We start from the raw sequence: 18,864 nt of genomic DNA, 5'->3' as shown, positions 1-18,864 counted from the left end.
GGAAGGGGAAGGGGAAGGGGAAGGGGAAGGGGAGGGGAAGGGGAGGAGACAACCACTACCACTACCATATCCTTTAGGGCTAAAGTCATCCAGGTACCGGGAAAAAATTAATAACTCTTTCACATATTTTAAAGAGTTAAGTCCATGTCAAAGAATAAAGGATTTCCATATTGATGGCTTAAAATATTTAAAATGCATTTGCTTCTAAACAGGAATTTACTAGAAACACAAGTTATAACTTACACTATTGAGAATGTATTTATGAAATATGACACTCTGGCACATGTATAGTCCCAGATCTTGAAGGACATTTTCCAGAAGGCCTTGTTATCACAAGAAATGACAATTCCATTGTTACTGCCCTTAAAGAGTTTTCAGTAAGATGAGATGAGAAAGTAGAGGCCAATGATTTGTGTTGAGCCTCAGTTTTTTAAGCCATTTAAGTATACTGTCAGAAAAATAGAATAACATAAGCTTGATGTTTTAAAAACTGATAACTGATTCTCTTTTAAAGCAATGTATATAGATGATTGATTGATAGATGATAAACAAACAGATATAGATAGATTGATGATAGATAGAGGTGATAGACGATAGATGATAGATACAGATGATAGACAATAGACAGACAGACAGACAGACAGACAGATAGATAGATAGATAGTAGTCTAAATTTTAATTGTGTGTATGCACAAGCACATGTGTGCAGGAGGCCAGAAGAGGACACTGGATCTCCTGGAACTGCAGTTACCTGTACCTGAGAGCTGTCTGATGTGGGTGCAGGGGATCAAGCCTGGGTCCTCAGCAAATGCAGCAAGCACACTTAATTATTGAGCCATCGCTTCAGCCCCTTCACTCCTTTTGAGACAAGGTCTTGCTATGCAGCCTAGACTGTCTTTGAACTCATATTTTCTGGCCTCTGCCTTCCAAGTGCTGGGATTACACACACACTATCATACCTAACATAGCAAATTCTTAATGACACATGTTTAAGAAGTTTATCTTTGCTTCCCATATATGCTCCCAAATTCATTAGAATTATACAGACTATTTAATAGGCTGTTACACAAAAAATAAATTAGGAAAGGATTTATATCAAGCCCCTTATAAAAGAGTATAATGCTTAATTTTCAGCAATAAAAATAAACAACTAATAAACATGCTTTAAGAATTTAAAATGCAATTACTTGCTGCTGTAGCCCTTGATATTTTTCTAATTCTTTCTTTAATTCTTCTGAGTACCATTTTTCTTCCTGATAAGAAAGATTTTAATTAGTAAATTTTAAAGCAGTTTTTAATGTGAAGCTCTAAAAATAAACAATCATTAGCGTGTTTATTTTTACCTTAAGTGAGGCCTGTAGGTCTTGGACCTCTTGTCTGAGTAGTGTTATGTCATCTCTAAAGATGCATGAGGAGAGAGGAAAAGTCTTTTAATTTATGAGCTTAGCAAATGATAATCAGAAACTTTTAATGTTATAGCTTTCTCAATTATTTTAAAAACACTGAATGTTTTCTGTATAAAAGCCTTTAGAAAAGTAATTTCAGTCTTAAAAGCACATGGTTTGCAAACACAAACAATTCTCAAGCAAATAATAAGCTAATTACCAAGTGCCTAGAGCAGAAACAAAGTTACCAACAATACTCAGGAATGGCTCCCTGACACAGTTCGGGTAAAATCCAAAGCTGCCAGCAGTACTGTAAAATGTGCATGATCTGCCCCTGCCTGGTCACTCTCCCCTTCATTCACTTGCCTGTATAACACTGGATTGTTTCTGACTCAAACCCACAAGAAGCTCAAACTCCCAAGCTGACAAGCTAGGGAGGAAGACCATGCTAATTGAGGACAGACTTAAATTAAGTAGTATGAGAACATTACAATTTTCAGAAAGTAATTAATGTTGACATAGCAATTATATCACATGTGCATTCCATGACAATATCCCATTTCAAACTAGTATACTGTACCGTGTCAAAGCAAGACTGGCCTCTCCACCATGACCGGAGTCATTACCAGCATCATGAACGGCCTGATAGTGCTTGAAAAGCTCATCAGCAGAGCCAAGAGATTTCATACACTGGGGACATATGAAACCCTATAAAATGGGGAACCAGAAAGTTTAAAAACTATTTAATTTTGAAGAACAACACTTAGCATTTATGAAATATGGCCAAATTTCATAGTCATACCATAATTGCCATTAAATAAACTGTAATGTATAATGATAAGCCACAATTCTATTATCAAGCAAAGGTATTTATTTCACTATTAATTCTGCTTAAAGTATATAAAACATAAAGAAAACACAGCTATCTTTTAGGCTGCACCAAATTAATGGCTAAAGAAATGAATGAGACATTAGTTTGTGGGTTTTTTTTTTTCTTTTGTGAGACAGGGTCTCACTATGTAACCTTGCATATCCAAAAACTCACTATGTAAATCCGGATGGCCTTGAACTCACAGAGCTCTACTTGCCTCTGCCTTCTGAGTACTGGAATTTAAGGCGTGTGCCATGACACCAAGCAATTCTAGATTATTAGTTGAAAACATTTTCCACCACAATTTTTCTCTGTGTGTGTATTCTCATTAAAGTAACAATTGTTCTAATCTAATTCATAGGAATATAAAAAAAGGTAAGCTGTTGAAATGATTTTGTCACCAAAGGGAAAAATCAAGACCGTAAGAGTCTCACACAGAGCTCTATTGGCCAAGTGTTGTAAGCACTCTGGTTATTCATCAGGTATCTATTGTCATCTAATGATAATAATAATAACAACAACAACAACAGCTCTGTGAAAGACACAAGTTTTAAAATACAGTCCCAGCCCACAAAGAAAGGAGAAGACCGATAACACACATGGAAAAGTATCCTTTTGTGGAATGGAATCAATGGTTAACCAAAGGGCAGTAAACTGACCAATGTATGGCTAGCTAACACAAACTGTATTAGCAAGTCAAAGCAAGTCAAAGGCTCTAAGAACTCCCTTGTTAGTGGTCTGATGATCCTCTAAAAATTATTTGTTTGAGAGGTATATAAGTTGTAAGTAGCATACAAAGTATTGCATTTTATTTCAGCAAAATTAATATACAAAAGAAATCTCACTTTTAGTCTCTTAAATTTTTATATTCAAAGTTTCTATGAAGTCGGGCAGCCTTTAATCACAGCACTCAAGAGGCAGAGGCAGGTGGATCTCTGAATTTGAAACCAGCCTGATCTAAAGAATAAGTTCCAAGACAAAAGAAAACCTGTCTCAAAACAAAACAAAACATTTCTATGAATAATAGTTTCCCACACTTTGCACATCCAAACACTCCTCACCAAGAGCTCCAAGGATGCCTTACACTAAATCCTTACCTTTACAAACTACCAGAGCATGTCAACTCTGAAAACACTCCCAGCCCCCACCAACTCAACCTACACTTCCCTCTAGTCTTTAAGAACATCCCCCATGCAATTGATTTTGCCGGGGTATGTCCTATACACAAAATATTTAAGTTTGTTGAAACAAAGATAGAGTATCAGTGAAAACTTCATGAAGTTTTTAAGTGTATAATTCTGCTAATTTGGTGGCAAGAAATAAATCTGAATTGAGTTTAGCACGTGCACGGTAATTCTGGGTTGTTTCTCTATTTCAGACACAAAGGTGAAAACTGCACATCTCAGTGCACATCTGCATTGCAAGCAACAAATAAGTACGTGCTGATTTTGAAACTATGAAAACTAAGGTTTGTTTCATAGGGATGTAGGAATACCATCTTTTCTTCACTCTATAAACAGTAGGACAATTCCCTCTAAAGATCACTGTTGTCCATGAGTATGTTCACTCAAGCAGTGCACTGGTGTTGTCCATGAGTATGTTCACTCAAGCAGTGCACTGGTGTTGTCCATGAGTATGTTCACTCAAGCAGTGCACTGGTGTCTTGCGCACTATCTAATCAAAACTATCACTTTCTTTTTTAAGAAAATGTCCTTGCCATATTGCAACAACAACAACAATGACAACAACAACAACAAAAATTAAATTGTGGAGGAAGAAGACCGTGCCACCAGACAGAAGAACTGGTAAGGTCGAAACAGGTTCAAAACCCCAGAAACTTCAGAATAGTGAACAGCAGGAATAGACCCAGCTCCCTGCCTGCTCTACTTATCCAAGAACAGGTACCCAGGACAACGCACTGAAAGGACCATGACAACCAATCAGACAGCATAAAAACCTGGAGTGCTCCATGCTAATGAGATACCCAGATAGGCCCCAAATATTTAGCCAATGAGCTTCCCTTCCTGGGTACCCCTTCCTGCAAAGGTTTTTTTTTTTTTTTTATTACTCATTTTATCTGTTTACCTTTCAAATGATATTCTCCTTCCCAGTTACCCCTCCATAAATCCCCCCATCCCATCTTCTCTCCCCCTGTTCTCTTTGCCTCTATGAGGGTGCTCTTCCACCCACTACCCAACTCCTGCTTCACCACTCTACCATCCCCCTACACTGGGATATCAAGCCTTCACAGGACCAAGGGTCTCTCCTCCCATTGATGTCAGATAAGGCCATCCTCTGCTACATATGTATCTAGAACCATGCATGGATCCCTCCATGTGTACTCCTTGGTTGTTGGTTTAGCCTCTGGGAGCTCTGGGTGGTCCCGTTAGTTGAAATCATTCTTACTATGGGGTTGCAATCCCCTTCAACTCCTTCAGTTCTTCCCCTAGCTCATCCATTGCAGTCCCCTGGGTCAGTACAATGGCTGTCTGTGAGTATCTGTATCTGTATTGGTCAGGTGCTAGTAGAACCTCAGGAGACAGCCATACCAGGCTCCTGTCAGCAAGAACTTCTTGGCATCAGCAATAGTGTGGGGGCTTGATGTCTGTGAATGGAATGGTTCCCTAGGTAAGGCAGTCTCTGGATGGCCTTTTGTGCAGTCTATGTTCCATTTTCTGTCCCTGTCTTTCCTTTGGACAGGAACATTTCTGGGTTTAAAATTTTGAGATGGTTGGGCAGCCCCATCCCTCAACTAGGGGCCGTGCCTATCTACTGGAGGTGGCCTCTACAGGTTGTACCTCTCCTTTGTTGGGTATTTCAGCTAATGTCATCCCTGTTGGGACCTGGGGGAGTCTCATTTCCCTGGCATCTGGGACTTTCTAGTGGCTACCCCCAGTTCCCCAAACCCACTGCTTCATATTTCTATTTTGATTTCCTGACCCTCTGTACTTCTCTCCCTTCCAATACTTGATCTTGCCCCAATTTTTTCCCTCCTTCTCTCCCTCCCAGATCCTTCCCTCCCTTTACCTCCTGTGATTATTTTGTTCTCCTTCTATGTAGGATTGAAGCATCCACACTTTGGTCTTCCTTCTTCTTAAGTTCCTGGGTTTGTCGGTTGTACTGTGGGTATTCTGGGCTTTTTAAGCTACTATCCACTTTATCAGTGAGTACCATGTGTGTTCTTTTGTGTCTGGGTTACCTGCTATGAACATAGTGGAGCATGTGTCCTTATTACATGTTGGAGCATCTTTTGGGTATATGCCCAGGAGTGGTATAGCTGGGTCCTCAGGTAGTACTATGTCTAATTTTCTGAGGATCTGCCAAACTGATTTCCAGAGTGGTTGTACCAGCCTGCAATCCCACCAGCAATGGAGGAGTGTTTCTCTTTCTCCACATCCTTGCCAGCATCTGCTGTCACCTGAGTTTTTGATCTTAGCTATTCTGACCCGTGTGGCCATTCTGACTGGTGTGAGGTGGAATCTCAGGGTCAGTTTGATTTGCATTTCCCTGATGACTAAGGATGTAGAACATTTCTTTAGGTGCTTCTTGGCCATTCGATATTCCTCAGTTGAAAATTCTTTTTTTAGCTCTGTACTGCATTTTTAATAGGGTCATTTGATTCTCTGGACTCTAACTTCTTGAGTTTGTTGTATATATTGGATATTAGCCCTCTATTGGATGTAGGATTGGTAAAGATCTTTTCCCAATCTGTTGGTTGCCGTTTTGTTCTATTGACAGCGTCTTTTGCCTTACAGAAGCTTTGCAATTTCATGAAATCCCATTTGTCAATAGTTGATCTTAGAGCATGGGCCACTGATGTTCTGTTCAGGAAATCTTCCCCTGTGCTGATGTGTTCGAGGTGTGAGGGTTTATTTCTGGGTCTTCAATTCTATTCCACTGATCTACCTGCCTGTCTCTGTACCAATGCCATGCACTTTATATCACTATTTCTCTGTAGTACAGCTTGATATCGGTGAGATTCTCCCACAAGTTCGTTTACTGTTGAGAATAGTAAGAGAACTTCAAACCAATTTTCCTTATGAATATTGATGCAAAAATATTAAATAAAAATTTTGAAAACCAAGTCCAAAAACACATCAAAACCATCATACACCATGATCAAGTAGGCTTCATCCCAGGGATGCAGGGATGGTTCAACATGTGAAAATCCATCAATGGAATCCACTAAATAAACTCAAAGAAAAAAATCCCACATGATTATCTCATTAGATGCTGAAAAAGCCTTTGACAAAATACAACAGCCCTTCATATTAAAAGTATCAGAAAGATCAGGAATTCAAGGTCATACCTAAACATAATAAAAGCAATATACAGCAAGCCAGTAGCCAACATCAAACTCAATGGAGAGAAACTTGAAGCAATCCCACTAAAATCAAGGACTAGACAAGGCTGCCCACTCTCTTCCTACCTATTCAATAGAGTACTCAAAGTCCTAGCCATAGCAATTAGACAACAAAAAGAGATCAAAGGGATACAAATTGAGAAGAAGGAAGTCAAGATATCACTATTTGTAGATAATATAATAATATACATAAGCAACCCAAAAAATTCTACCAGAGAACTCCTACAGCTGATAAATAACTTCAGCAAAGTGGCTGGATATAAAATTAACTCTAACAAATCAGTAGACTTCTTCTACTCGAAGGGTAAATGGGCTGAGAAAAAAATTAGGGAAACAACTCCCTTCACAATAGTCACAAATATCAAATAGTTTGGTGTGATTCTAACTAAGCAAGTGAAAGATCTGTATGACAAGAACCTCAAGTCTCTGAAGAAAGAACTCAAAGAAGACCTCCAAAGATGGAAAGAGCTCCCATGCTCATGGATCACCAGGATTAACATAGTAAAAAATGGCCATCCTACCAAAAGCAATCTATAGGTTCAATGCAATCCCCATCAAAATTCTAACTCAATTCTTCACAGAGATAGAAAGAGCAATTCTCAAATTCATCTGGAATAACAAAAAACCCAGGACTGCAAAAGGTATTTAACCCCTGATTTACCCTGAGTGAAACACATGCATTCACATCCACCATAAAAACAATGCAGTTTGTACAAGCAATGAGCATCTCCTTTACTTGGAACCAAACTGGATGCCTCCCAATCCCAGGCTTAGTCATCCCCTTCCAACATGGCACATAGGAACACCATTCTCAACTCCCTGCAGTCCACAGCAGTGTTCTGGTACACAGGAATCTGAGAATCACAGCATCCACCCCAGATCTCACAGGCTGGGGCTCCTATTACAGAGTGTTCTCCTTCCCCAGTAGCTGCTGGCAGCACTCTGGCACCCAAGCAGTGAGGCAGACATGCAGCTGTCCCAGTATGCTCTCCTTGACATTTGTTCCCTGGTATATAATAATGCAAATGGTTTCAGCCACCTCTTACATGTACATACTATGCAGGGCAGTTATGGATACATATGTGCCAGAACATATATCCCTACCTACATTCCACAGGCATTTCACAAACAGTAAACCCAAGCCTTGACTTGTTTTCCAAAGTTATTTTCATTAACTTTCACCTTTCAACATGAACTATAAACTTAAGAATGATGAACAGCCCTTCTACCTCATTGGTCATTAAGACAGCACGCCTAAGCATTCTTCCCTTCTATGTTTTCCTCCCACCCTCTCTGCAGCGTCTCTTGTTCGGTTACTATCTATTGTACTGACAAATGTAGTAATATTCCAACAGTGTACCTATACCTAGCCTACTTTCTTCTGACCAATGGATGTTCCACACAGCTGCATCCAGAAGTGTCTTCCTAAAACAGACTCTTCAATACTCTTCACCAATCTTTATTATCCGCATGACCCACAAGCTCTCCATGGCCATTCTGCTAATGACTCATAAAATCTGATGTCCAAACCCCTCTAAATCTATCCCACATACTTCAACAATAGTAGCACTCCTATATCCCTGAGCACAAATGCCCTCTCTGCCTTTACATATACTTTTATGTCCTCCAACAACACCATTAACTTGTCAAGTTCTTTGACTCTAACAATATATCTTTTTACCTCTATGCCCCTATGGACAATGTGGTTCATTCATGATAGATAGATAGATAGATAGATAGATAGATAGATAGATAGATAGATAGATAGATAGATAGACACACTCACACACACTTATAATAATTAAATTATAAGGTTAACAATAAAGAAATTGGTTGAACAGTAGTCCATTAATAGCTTTCAAATAATAAAAGCTTACAAAAGCAGAATGAATAAAATAATAATCTCTGAACATGTGAAAACTAAAAATATTTTTTAAAACTTCTCTTTTTCTTGGGTATTGATGTAAAACAATGTATCACCTTGTCTTAGTTAGGGTTTTACTGCTGTGAACAGACACCATGACCAAGGCAACTCTTATAAAAATCAACATTTAATTGGGGCTGGCTTACAGGTTCAGAGGTTCAGTCCATTATCACCAAGGTGAGAGCATGGCAGTATCCAGGCAGGCATGGCACAGGAGGAGCTGAGAGTTCTATGTCTTCATCCAAAGGCTGCTAGTGGAAGACTGACTTCCAGGCAACTAGGGTGAGGATCTTATACCCACACCCACAGTGACACACCCATTCCAACCATGTCACACCTATTCCAACAAGGCCACACCTTCAGATGGTGCCACTCCCTGGTCCAAGGATATATAAACCATCACACACCTAGTCAAATACAATAGCATATACCTATTATAGCATATACCTATATTATAGCATATACCTATTATCCCAGCACGTGAGAGGCAGACAAAGGAAAATTTGAGTTCAAACCCAGTTTAGGTTACAAGACCTTGTCATTTCTGTCTGTGTGTATGTGTGTGTATGTATATATATATATATATATATATATATATATATATATATATATTATGTAAAACATGGCAAAACCAAAGCTCACTGATAGAAAGACAAATACTACCAGATAATTCTATAGAGTAGATTCATAGAAAGACCTATGATAACAGAAGCATTATCAATTCATCACACATAATTATATATATATATATATATATATATATATATATATATATATATAAAACATGTGTATCTCATCTCTATCTTATTGAAGCTTCATCCAGTATGTATTAATATATTCATGTAAATATTGTGTTGAACCCTGAGATTGTGTTGTTTACTGGAAAAAAACTGTTTCTAGTTGTGATGCGGCTAAGCCTTAGCACACACCTTTAATCCAAGAGCTTTCTGCTTGAATATTGAAAACAGGATTAAATAAAATCAACCATAGGTCAAGAGGAGGAAAAAGCAATCAGTTCACAGGAGTGAACACTGGATTATTAAGAAAAAGAAAGAGCGAGTAAGGAGTCAGGAGGACGGACAGAGAGGCGTACAGGAAATTGAAGGGAGGGACATTCAGTTTGGAGTAGGTTTTCTGAGCCTGTGTGAGAGAGGGGCATTGCTGCTGGGATGTGGGCTGAGGAGGGAGGTCAGCTGGGTGCCTTCTCTGCCTCTTTGAACCATACAGCTAGCTTTTATCCCAGCATTTGGCTCCTGAGTCCTCATTGGTAAAATTTAACAATTAAGATTTTGTTTAAAAAAAAAAAATATTGCTCACATGAGATTTTTGGATCAGGTTCTTAAAAGTGAATGAGTGTTCCCTGACAGAAATAAAAGACAGACCCTCTGAGGAAATGCAGAAGCACTGACAAAGACATAGAAAGGGCTATGGAGAGAAGCACACTAGTGGAGGAAGCAGGGCTTTTAGTGTACTCTAGTGAAGGGCGGGGGCTCAGCAGGTGAATAAAGCCGTGATCCTGTGAAACTACTGAAATGAACAAAAAGTTAAAGTGGTAGTGCAAGTATCCTCTCTCTGGACACTGAGTTAACACTATTAGTAGCCAGATGGCATGGGTGAGGAACACTCATCTAGCATATGCAGAACACTCGGTTCAATCCCTGGCATCACACACAGACACACAGAAAGACAGAGAAGACAGAATAAGAATGAAAATGAATAATGCAGTTAGGCTCCAAATGCATTTAGGTTTTTAGTTTTGAACTCTAAAAGAACCTTTTATGATAATGTAGCTGGGATTACTCTTTCTTCAAAACTATCTACTGTCTACCACCATATTTCACACTGGATCTACTTTATGATTAAGTTAGCATGCTTATAGCCTGTCCAATAACTGTTATATGACACTGGCTTACATGTCTGAGGTATAATAGCACATAAATAACAATAATATTTAGCCTGTCATTTCTTATTTGTATCATAACTTCCACTGTTAGCTAGTAAGAAAATTATAGTGTTCCTTGAAAACTTAAATTCCAATTACATTATTTACCCTTTACAACTTCAGTTTTGTTGTTGTTGTTGCTTTGTGTTATTGTTGAGGCAAATTCTCACACTGTAGCTCAGGCTGGCATTAAACTCACAGTCAGCATCCTGAATGCTAGGATTACATGCGTGAACCACAGATGTTTGACTATTTACGAGCTGTGATGCTCACTACCGTGAGTCCCAGAAGAGTAGTGACGACCTGAAGCACGCCATCATTCACCTACAACTTCTGTTCCAGGCCAGTCCCTCGGAAACAAACTGATTCGTTCCTAAGAGAAATCCTTAGCAGCAATACTCCAAATTCATGAATTCTCCCTGTGATTTTATCTTGAATATTTAAATAAAATTTAAGGCATAGCTGCAAGAAAAATAAATCTTTGTAAATATATTTGCCCACTTTCTTAACTCGCATTAAATCTCTGCATGATGACTAACAGCATAAGCCTAAGTCCACAACTATCTTCTGCTCTTAATTCTAGTAACCTACTTTTTTACCTTGTTTTATATTTCAAATGTCATTAATATGATATATAGATAGAAATAAAGTAATAAAAAGGTTATTAAAACTACATACCCACTTTAAAATATAATTAGCATCTACTAATTGCCCATGAATGAACCAAAAATGAACCTGTTAGCTCACAGAGTTTGATATTAAATCTAAATACAAGAGACTATTTTTTTCTAATTTACACTCAAGGAACCAAGGTTGCTAGACAGATAAAACTGCAGAGAAATATTCACTAGCAAAAATGTGGTAAAAATAGACTTATTTAAGGTTAAAAGCAATAAATTCTTTGCTCAAGGGTTGTTCTCTGCAATCCTTCCTGGATCCAGTGCAGCTAAGACTTACCCTAACTTAAGGTACTCCTGTGGAACCAAGGGTCCTTTTAGTCGTAAGGAAAACTCTTATGTGGCAAGTGCCTACGATTGTCACTGTCACTTAAATACAAAGAAGAAAAACTGACTGGACAACAAAAAAACATACTAAACACATCTCTAAGACCTTTTTGCCTCCATCTTTGCTTGCCCTGCTTCAACTGGCTTAGCCAGTGTCACACTACTGCACAGTCTAGCTGTTCTTGTTAGATTACCCCACCAGAATTGGCCATCTGTCCTCTACACAGATAACATCTATCACAGAGACTTCCCAGTGTGCCTGCTTCATCTTCTCCCTCCTTTATAACTTAAACATCTGCTCTAGGTAAAGTATTTCATAAACACATCAAGTGAGTTTGCTGGGCTATTTTCTTATGTATGACTGCATCATAGAAAAATAGCAATACTTTTAGCATCTCACAGCACCAAGTTTCATTCTTTTATGTATTTTTAAAGAAATTTAAAAAGTTAGGATTTCCTGTTTTTATAAAAGCAAATTTTAAAAAGAAACACATTACAAAATCATTGGGAAAATTCTTTCCAGCCTAAGAATCATTTGCCCTAATATTCTGCCCACCCAGCCTTAGGTATGTACCAGCATGCCCTGCAGAGCAACAGTTCCCAACTTGTGGGTCACAACCCTCTTGGAGCCAAACAACCCTTTCACAGGGATTGCCTAAGACCATCAGAAAACACGGATATTTACATTGAGATTCGTAACTTAGTAGAATTGTAGTTATGAAGTAGCAGTGAAATAATCTTCGGTGGGTGGGGTCACCACAACATGAGGAGCTGTGTTAAAGAGTGGCAGCCCTGGGAAGGCTGAGAAGCACTGCCAGAGACAGGCTGCACAGTCCACATGGGTGCTGATGTGCATTCACCACCTCCAGTGGATCTGGAGAGCTACAGCAAAGATGGAAACAGTCTGAGAGTCAGGCTCTAACACTGTTAACATACAAAACCCTTCTGTGCAAGAATCATTTTCACCTGAATGCTTTAATAATTCATTAATAAAGCATAAATAGATAATCCTACAAATATTGAAATAACACTTTATATTTCAAATATCATGGCAAAGTGTATGTAAACATATTAAGGCACTTATATGTATTTACAAATCCATAAAGAGACAGCTGGAAACACTAGAAGAAACCAAGCAGACTACCCAAGAGCCTTTTTCTTTATTGATTCTTTCCTTTAAGCATGCATAATTAAAGCAATCCATACCCCTGACAGCATAGAAGGGAGCCAACACCAAGACGGGAAAACAAAGCTATTCTGAGCGACCCATAACCAAGCTTCCAAAACAAAATATAGAGGACCCACAGTCACACTGGAGTCACTAACAAGCTCCTGTCCTCGTGTCTCCTGCTCAGTGTGAACTTCCTGGTAATGTTCCGACAAGTCAATAGCAGATACACAGTTTTTCATACACAATGGGCAGATGAAACCCTGTGAAATAACAACTTTTAGTTTTTGTTTTAATAAAATGAAACATGAGCATACAAACATTTATAGGAAGAAATTAACCAATCTCCTTTTGGTATGGGTCAGGGAAATTTCAAGGTATATCTGGAAACGGTGAAAGGTATATGTAGTGGTGAATTTTTGCTATACCTCTTCGGCTCCCGGCAGATTGCACATGTACCCCTGCCCAGGAGCTATCTTTGGATCCGCCAATGAAAGACACATACATTAGCTTTTTGTTTTTTTGTTTTTGTTTTTGTTTTTGTTTTTCAAGTGTCTTGGCTACCTCAAAAGCTAGGCACTCCTAAACCTCCCCTGCTATCCCTGGCCCAATCTGGAAAGTGGTCAGTGGCCGCTTACCTGAAGTCTGACATGGCTGGCTAGCTTTATTTCCTGCCCCTCCAGTGTCCCACACTTCTACCCCAAGTCATGGTGGTTCTCTCCCATTCCCTTTCCTCTCTGCGTCCTTGCCCTGCCCTATGCCCAGCCACTGGCATCTTTATTGATCAATCAAAAACCAACTGAGGACAAGGACCTTTACTGTTTGGGCACACAGGTTCCTGATTGAATTAAAGCATTAGAACCAATCTCCAACAGGTATAACTGTTGCAGAACTTTAAAAATTAGTCCCCATCTTCACATAATAAACTTTCTTTGGTTTATTTGTTCGTATGGTAGCCGCTTTGGCTCAAATACTCTTTTTATGTACTTTAAACTATTTTTTATTTATGGTACTTTGTCCATAGTTATCTGAAATCCAGTATTGGCAAGTTAGATTTTATTTTAGATCAAAAAAATGTCTGACAGGTAAGACAGGTAACCTTTACGTGATATTATGTTCTCAACAAAAAACAGTCTTAATAAAAGTAATCTTTAGCCTTTACTATGTTCCACTCAGTGAAGATCACTCTTCCCATATCTGTAATCCCCAATACCTGATGCTTCTTTCTGATCCTCTGGCCACCATAGGCTCATAGATTTGAATGCTTAGCCATCAGGGAATGGCACTATTTGAGAAGGATTAGAATGATTAAGAGGTGTGGCCTTGTTGGATGAAGTGTGTCATTGGTGGTGGGCTGGGAGATTTCAAAAGCCCATGGCAGGCCCAGTCACTATGTCTTTGCCTATGGATCAGATTGCAGCTCTCAGCTACTGTTTCAGTGCCTGCCCGATGCTGCCATGGCCACTGTCATAATAATGGAAACTCAAACTGTTCTAAGAATTGCCTTGATCATGGTAATTTTCACAACACTAGGAAAGTAACTAAGACAAAAGAATTGTCTAAAAATGTCTACATTTTAAAAAGTGGGCTATTGAACTGATGTGTGGCTTGAGATCATGTCAGATAAGGACAGTGAAAGGATAAGAACATACAGGAGCTGGGAATATGATGAACAAAGTAGAGAAAACACAACCCTAGGAACTAAGGTTTAGAACTTAGGTTTTTTTAAAAAACAAATGTAGACTTGGATCCCTGGGACCTGATCAAAGTCGTAGTAGGTTACAGCGGGCAAGACTGAGAAGGGTATGTCTTGTCCTTGGTACCTTCCTGTTTCTCTGTCTCTGTCTCTTATTCTAAATGCCATGCAGTAATTGGCTTTCCTGAGTAACGCCCTCCGTGACACAATGTTATACCTTACACAAGCCCCAATAAAGGAGCTAGACAATCATGGAGTGAGACCACTAAAATATAAGTAAAATAAACCCTTCTTCTTTGTAGTGGTTTGAACAATAATGGCTCCCATAGGCTCATATATTTGGTCATCAGGGAATAGCAGCACTTGAGAGAAATGAGGAGGTATGGCCTTTAGCCTTGTTGAAGGAAGTATGTCATTAGGGGTGGGCTTTGAGGTTTCAAAGGCCAAAGCCAGGCCAGTGTTTCTCACTTATTGCTGCCTGTGGATCTGGATAGAGAATGCTTAGCTACCACATTTCCTGTATGCCATCATGCTCCCTGCCATGATGTTAATGAAGGAAGCCCCAATTAAAGGCAATACAACACTAAGACATCCCTCTTTTGTTAGTTTCAGGTGCTGAAAAGCTAACACAACGTGTAAAACACACAAAATGCCCAGTACAAAGGAGGCATTTATGAACACTTCCTAGTTATTTATTTACTCCTGCTGTGTGTGTGTGTGTGTGTGTGTGTGTGTGTGTGTGTGTGNGNGAGAGAGAGAGAGAGAGAGAGAGAGAGAGAGAGAGAGAGAACATGTGTGAAAGAAAGGGGGCATAAATATAAGTGGAAGGGTGCATGTGTGATACATGTGTGGGTGGTCCACATACATATATGTTTAAGTGCATGTCATGTTTTGTTTTGTTTGTTTGAGACAAGGTCTCTCACCAACCTAGACCACACCATGCAGACTCAGACAATGCTGTCTGTTTAGCATATTCCAGGGGTCTCTCTCTACCTCCCTAATGTTGGCATTACAAGCACATGTCATAACCATTTCATTTAACACTCTGGTGACAGAACTCAGCTCATCCTTCTAGAACTCACTAGCCTCCTAGCTTGTTGTCACCATGCCAGACATGCTCTTAGCTCAAACATTTCCAGTGTTCTATATCACTTGCCTCAGAAACTGCCTTGGCTCCTTTCTTCACCCTCTTCAATTCTAAGCTATGCCATCAACATCCTTTCCACTGGAAAAAAGTCTTCGGTGATAAGTACTGTCTTAGGGTTGCATTGCTGTGAAGAGACACCATGACTAAGGCAACTTTTATAATGACCAACATCTAATTAGGGCTGGCTTACAGGTTCAGAGATCCAGTCCATTATCATCATGGTGGGAAGTATGGGACTGTCCAGGCAGACATGGGGCTGGGAAAGAAGCTGAGAATTCTAGATCTTGATCCAAAAGAACCGGGAAGAAACTCTTCCACAAAGGGCAAAGCTTAAGCATAGGACCTCAAAGCCCACCCCGCCAGTGACACACTTTCCCCAACAAAGCCACACCTACCACAAAGCCACACCTCCTACTAGTGGTACCTCCCATGGGCCAAGCATACTCAAACCACCACAAATACCTACAACTACAGCTACATGAAGTTGTGCTACTCGCTCTTTCCTGCTGATTTCTCTCAGTAACACGCATATCTACCCTGGTACATTCTGAGAATGTTTTGTGTTTTGACTGCTTACATAGCAAATACAAGGCCAGCCAGGGGCAGAAAGTAAGATTTGTCTCCAACAAAAATGAATCAGTATTGTGAACATAGGTAAACATCCTCAAAAAAATTAACAAGTAAAACCTAGCAATTCATTAAAATAGTGGTAACAACACATCATTATCAAGTGAATTTGCCCTAAGAATACAAAGGTATAACAATATTGTTTTAAGTGCATGTAATTTATTACAGAACACAAGAGAAAAGTCATATCAACATGTCAATGCATGGAGAAAAAGCACTCAGCAATGGCAAGATCCATTTGAGGGGAAGAGGAGGGAGAGAGGAGGGAGCAGACAGCGAGGCAGCATATGCACTGTTGTTATATTTAGTACAACTGTGGACAGCAGGCTACTGCTATGTGCCTAGACTTAGAAGATTACCCTAACATTTAGTTAGGGTTTACCACTGAGTGACATAGACACAGGTTTTCTTTATGTCTTCTGTTTCTATAATGAACAAATACTTCTTAAAAATAAGTGTAGTAATATAATTTAAAAGGCTTTGTAATTGAAATTTTAAGCTTATTTACATTTCTACTATTTAACAAGTCCAAAGTAAAATCAGAAAATGCCAGAAAAATAATATAATAGTAATTAACAGTTTATAACAGTACATTCATACACAAAAGATTAATATATTCTTCATTAAATTGAGATGATGACAAAAAAGACAAACTGGTAGTATTAATTTTCAATCTTACAACCAAACATCAGGATACTGACGATCACTCTGTACATATAAGGATCACTAAAAGCATTTTCAATTCTTATTCTTTTTAAATAAAGCTTATAAATATAATACTTTATAACCTTTAATCCACTTTCATGAAACATATTTAATATGCTTTTATAAAGATAACTCAAAAATCACATTTTCCCTATGAGCATAATGTTTCCAAACATTACTATATTTGCTAATTTCCATTAAACCACAGTGAATTTTATTCTCTATTAAATTTTCATACCTCTGAAGAACTTTCATTATTGACATCCACCGTATTTATAGGAGTTGCTGACGAATCTAAATCAGAACCTTGAGAGCCAACTCGCCCAGGAGTCTGAAACAGAGAGGAAAGAAAAATCAAAGTTAATATATTAACATAATGTGTTAATATATTCATAAGCTGTACAACAACATAAACAATGTTACACAAGAAAAGTGTCTTCACAATAGCCAGTAGTACCAACAGTGACCCTTACGGGATACTGACAATCATTCTGTACTTATTAGGATCACTATAAGCATTTTCAATTCTTATTCTTTTTAAATAAAGCTTATAAATATAATAATACTTTATAACCTTTAATCCACTTTCATGAAACATATTTAATCACAATGGTATCTCTGAGACAGGTAAAACATTTTGTCCCTATAGAGAAAACATTTAAAGCAGCTAAATGACTTGTTTATGACATAATGTTAACAGCCACCACCAAAATAACAACAACAACAACAAAAAACCAAGGAAATAAAGAAACATAAAAAGCAAAACAGATGCAGAACTAAAATGCTGATCTTCTGATTGCTCTTACATTGTTGTTTCCTGCATGAACTGGAAAGTACAGGAGTGGAGGAAAATGTGACCCACATCATCTAGTCACCCACTATATTCATCTACTATTCAGGCCAAAGGTAGATGCCTCTGACACGTGCTATGATACCACAAAGCACACACTTCATAATTCCAGCAGCATTTACCCTCTAACATTGTTATCTATTAATACCTACTTGTAAATAGATTTAAAATCTAGTAAAACACTTTAAAACAAGATTCAAAGCACAAGACCTACTTGATAATTGCATATATATATATATATATATATATATATATATATATATATATATATATATATACATGCTTCCCACTTTACCCAAGCCTAAAAGAAGGCACAGAGGCTAAGAATCCTGCCAACGTCAGATGACTAATAAATAGAGGGAAAGGTTTTAATTGGAACCATGAGGCTCTGAATCACTGATTAATATTGCTTCTTTCTTAGAAACCTCTATGGAAATGTACAAGTACCCAAGATTAACTACATGTTTGCTTCAACACACAAAAATAAAAATATTATACTTAAAATAAGACAAACCAAATAGTCCACATTTCTTTTTATTTCCTTTCTTGTCTATTGTACATGACCAGTATATATTTGACCTAAATACCAAATCAGAAGTGAACTCCTGTCAACCTGAAAATTAAATGAGATAGCATAAGATAGCAGGTATGGTGGCACATAACTAAAATCACAGCACACAAGAGGCTGAGGCAGGATTACTGCAACTTACAGGTCAGCCTCAGTTACATTTTCAGATTCCCTCTCCATGAGTGTGCATGTGTGTGTATGTGTGTACATATATATAAATATATATTCTTATTTTATAAATATGCTTATTGATATGCATTATAATTATATAAGATCTACATAACAATGTTAAAAATATTTCAAAATCCAAATAATGATTACTATAGCAAGACACAATTGCAAGGGTTTTAGGTTTTAGCTTTTCTCAACTTTTGTTTTTGCTATTGTTTCTCACAATTCTAATCATACTTACTTTTATATTTAAGAATATTTATACTGCTGTACAGGTCAGAGTGGGGACCACGGGAGCAGACGGCTTCTGGGACAGGCGGGAGCCACAGAGCTGCTGAGGCAGCACCCTTTAGGGGCCGCAGACATCCGTCACCCTCCCAGTCGGAGGACAGTGACCTGCCCTGCAGGGAGCGCCATCTTGGCTCCGGGACTCCGCCGAACTT

At 38.5% G+C, this 18,864-nt stretch overlaps 1 protein-coding gene across 3 annotated transcripts in view; it reads right to left on the bottom strand.

The window, feature by feature from the left end:
- Nucleotides 1–18,864, bottom strand: part of Eea1 (early endosome antigen 1) — a 103,112-nt gene that overhangs the window by 53,259 nt on the left and 30,989 nt on the right. For 2 of the 3 annotated variants that reach the window (XM_029482448.1, XM_029482447.1), the window contains exons 2-5: nucleotides 17,071–17,163; nucleotides 1,966–2,093; nucleotides 1,344–1,398; nucleotides 1,188–1,253 (exon numbers count right to left, since the gene is read on the bottom strand). Coding sequence is in view for 2 of the 3 variants with exons in the window: in XM_029482447.1 (XP_029338307.1) it covers nucleotides 1,188–1,253; nucleotides 1,344–1,398; nucleotides 1,966–2,093; nucleotides 17,071–17,163 (342 nt within the window). In the remaining variant the exon portion in view is untranslated. Of the gene's footprint in view, nucleotides 1–1,187; nucleotides 1,254–1,343; nucleotides 1,399–1,965; nucleotides 2,094–12,794; nucleotides 12,921–17,070; nucleotides 17,164–18,864 lie in introns of all 3 variants that reach the window. The other variant, XM_021174057.2, reaches the window with a different exon arrangement.

Source organism: Mus caroli, chromosome 10 (assembly GCF_900094665.2).
Source record: "Mus caroli chromosome 10, CAROLI_EIJ_v1.1, whole genome shotgun sequence".
NCBI classification, from domain to species: Eukaryota; Metazoa; Chordata; class Mammalia; order Rodentia; family Muridae; genus Mus; species Mus caroli.
This window is presented reverse-complemented; position numbering and strand designations above follow the sequence as displayed.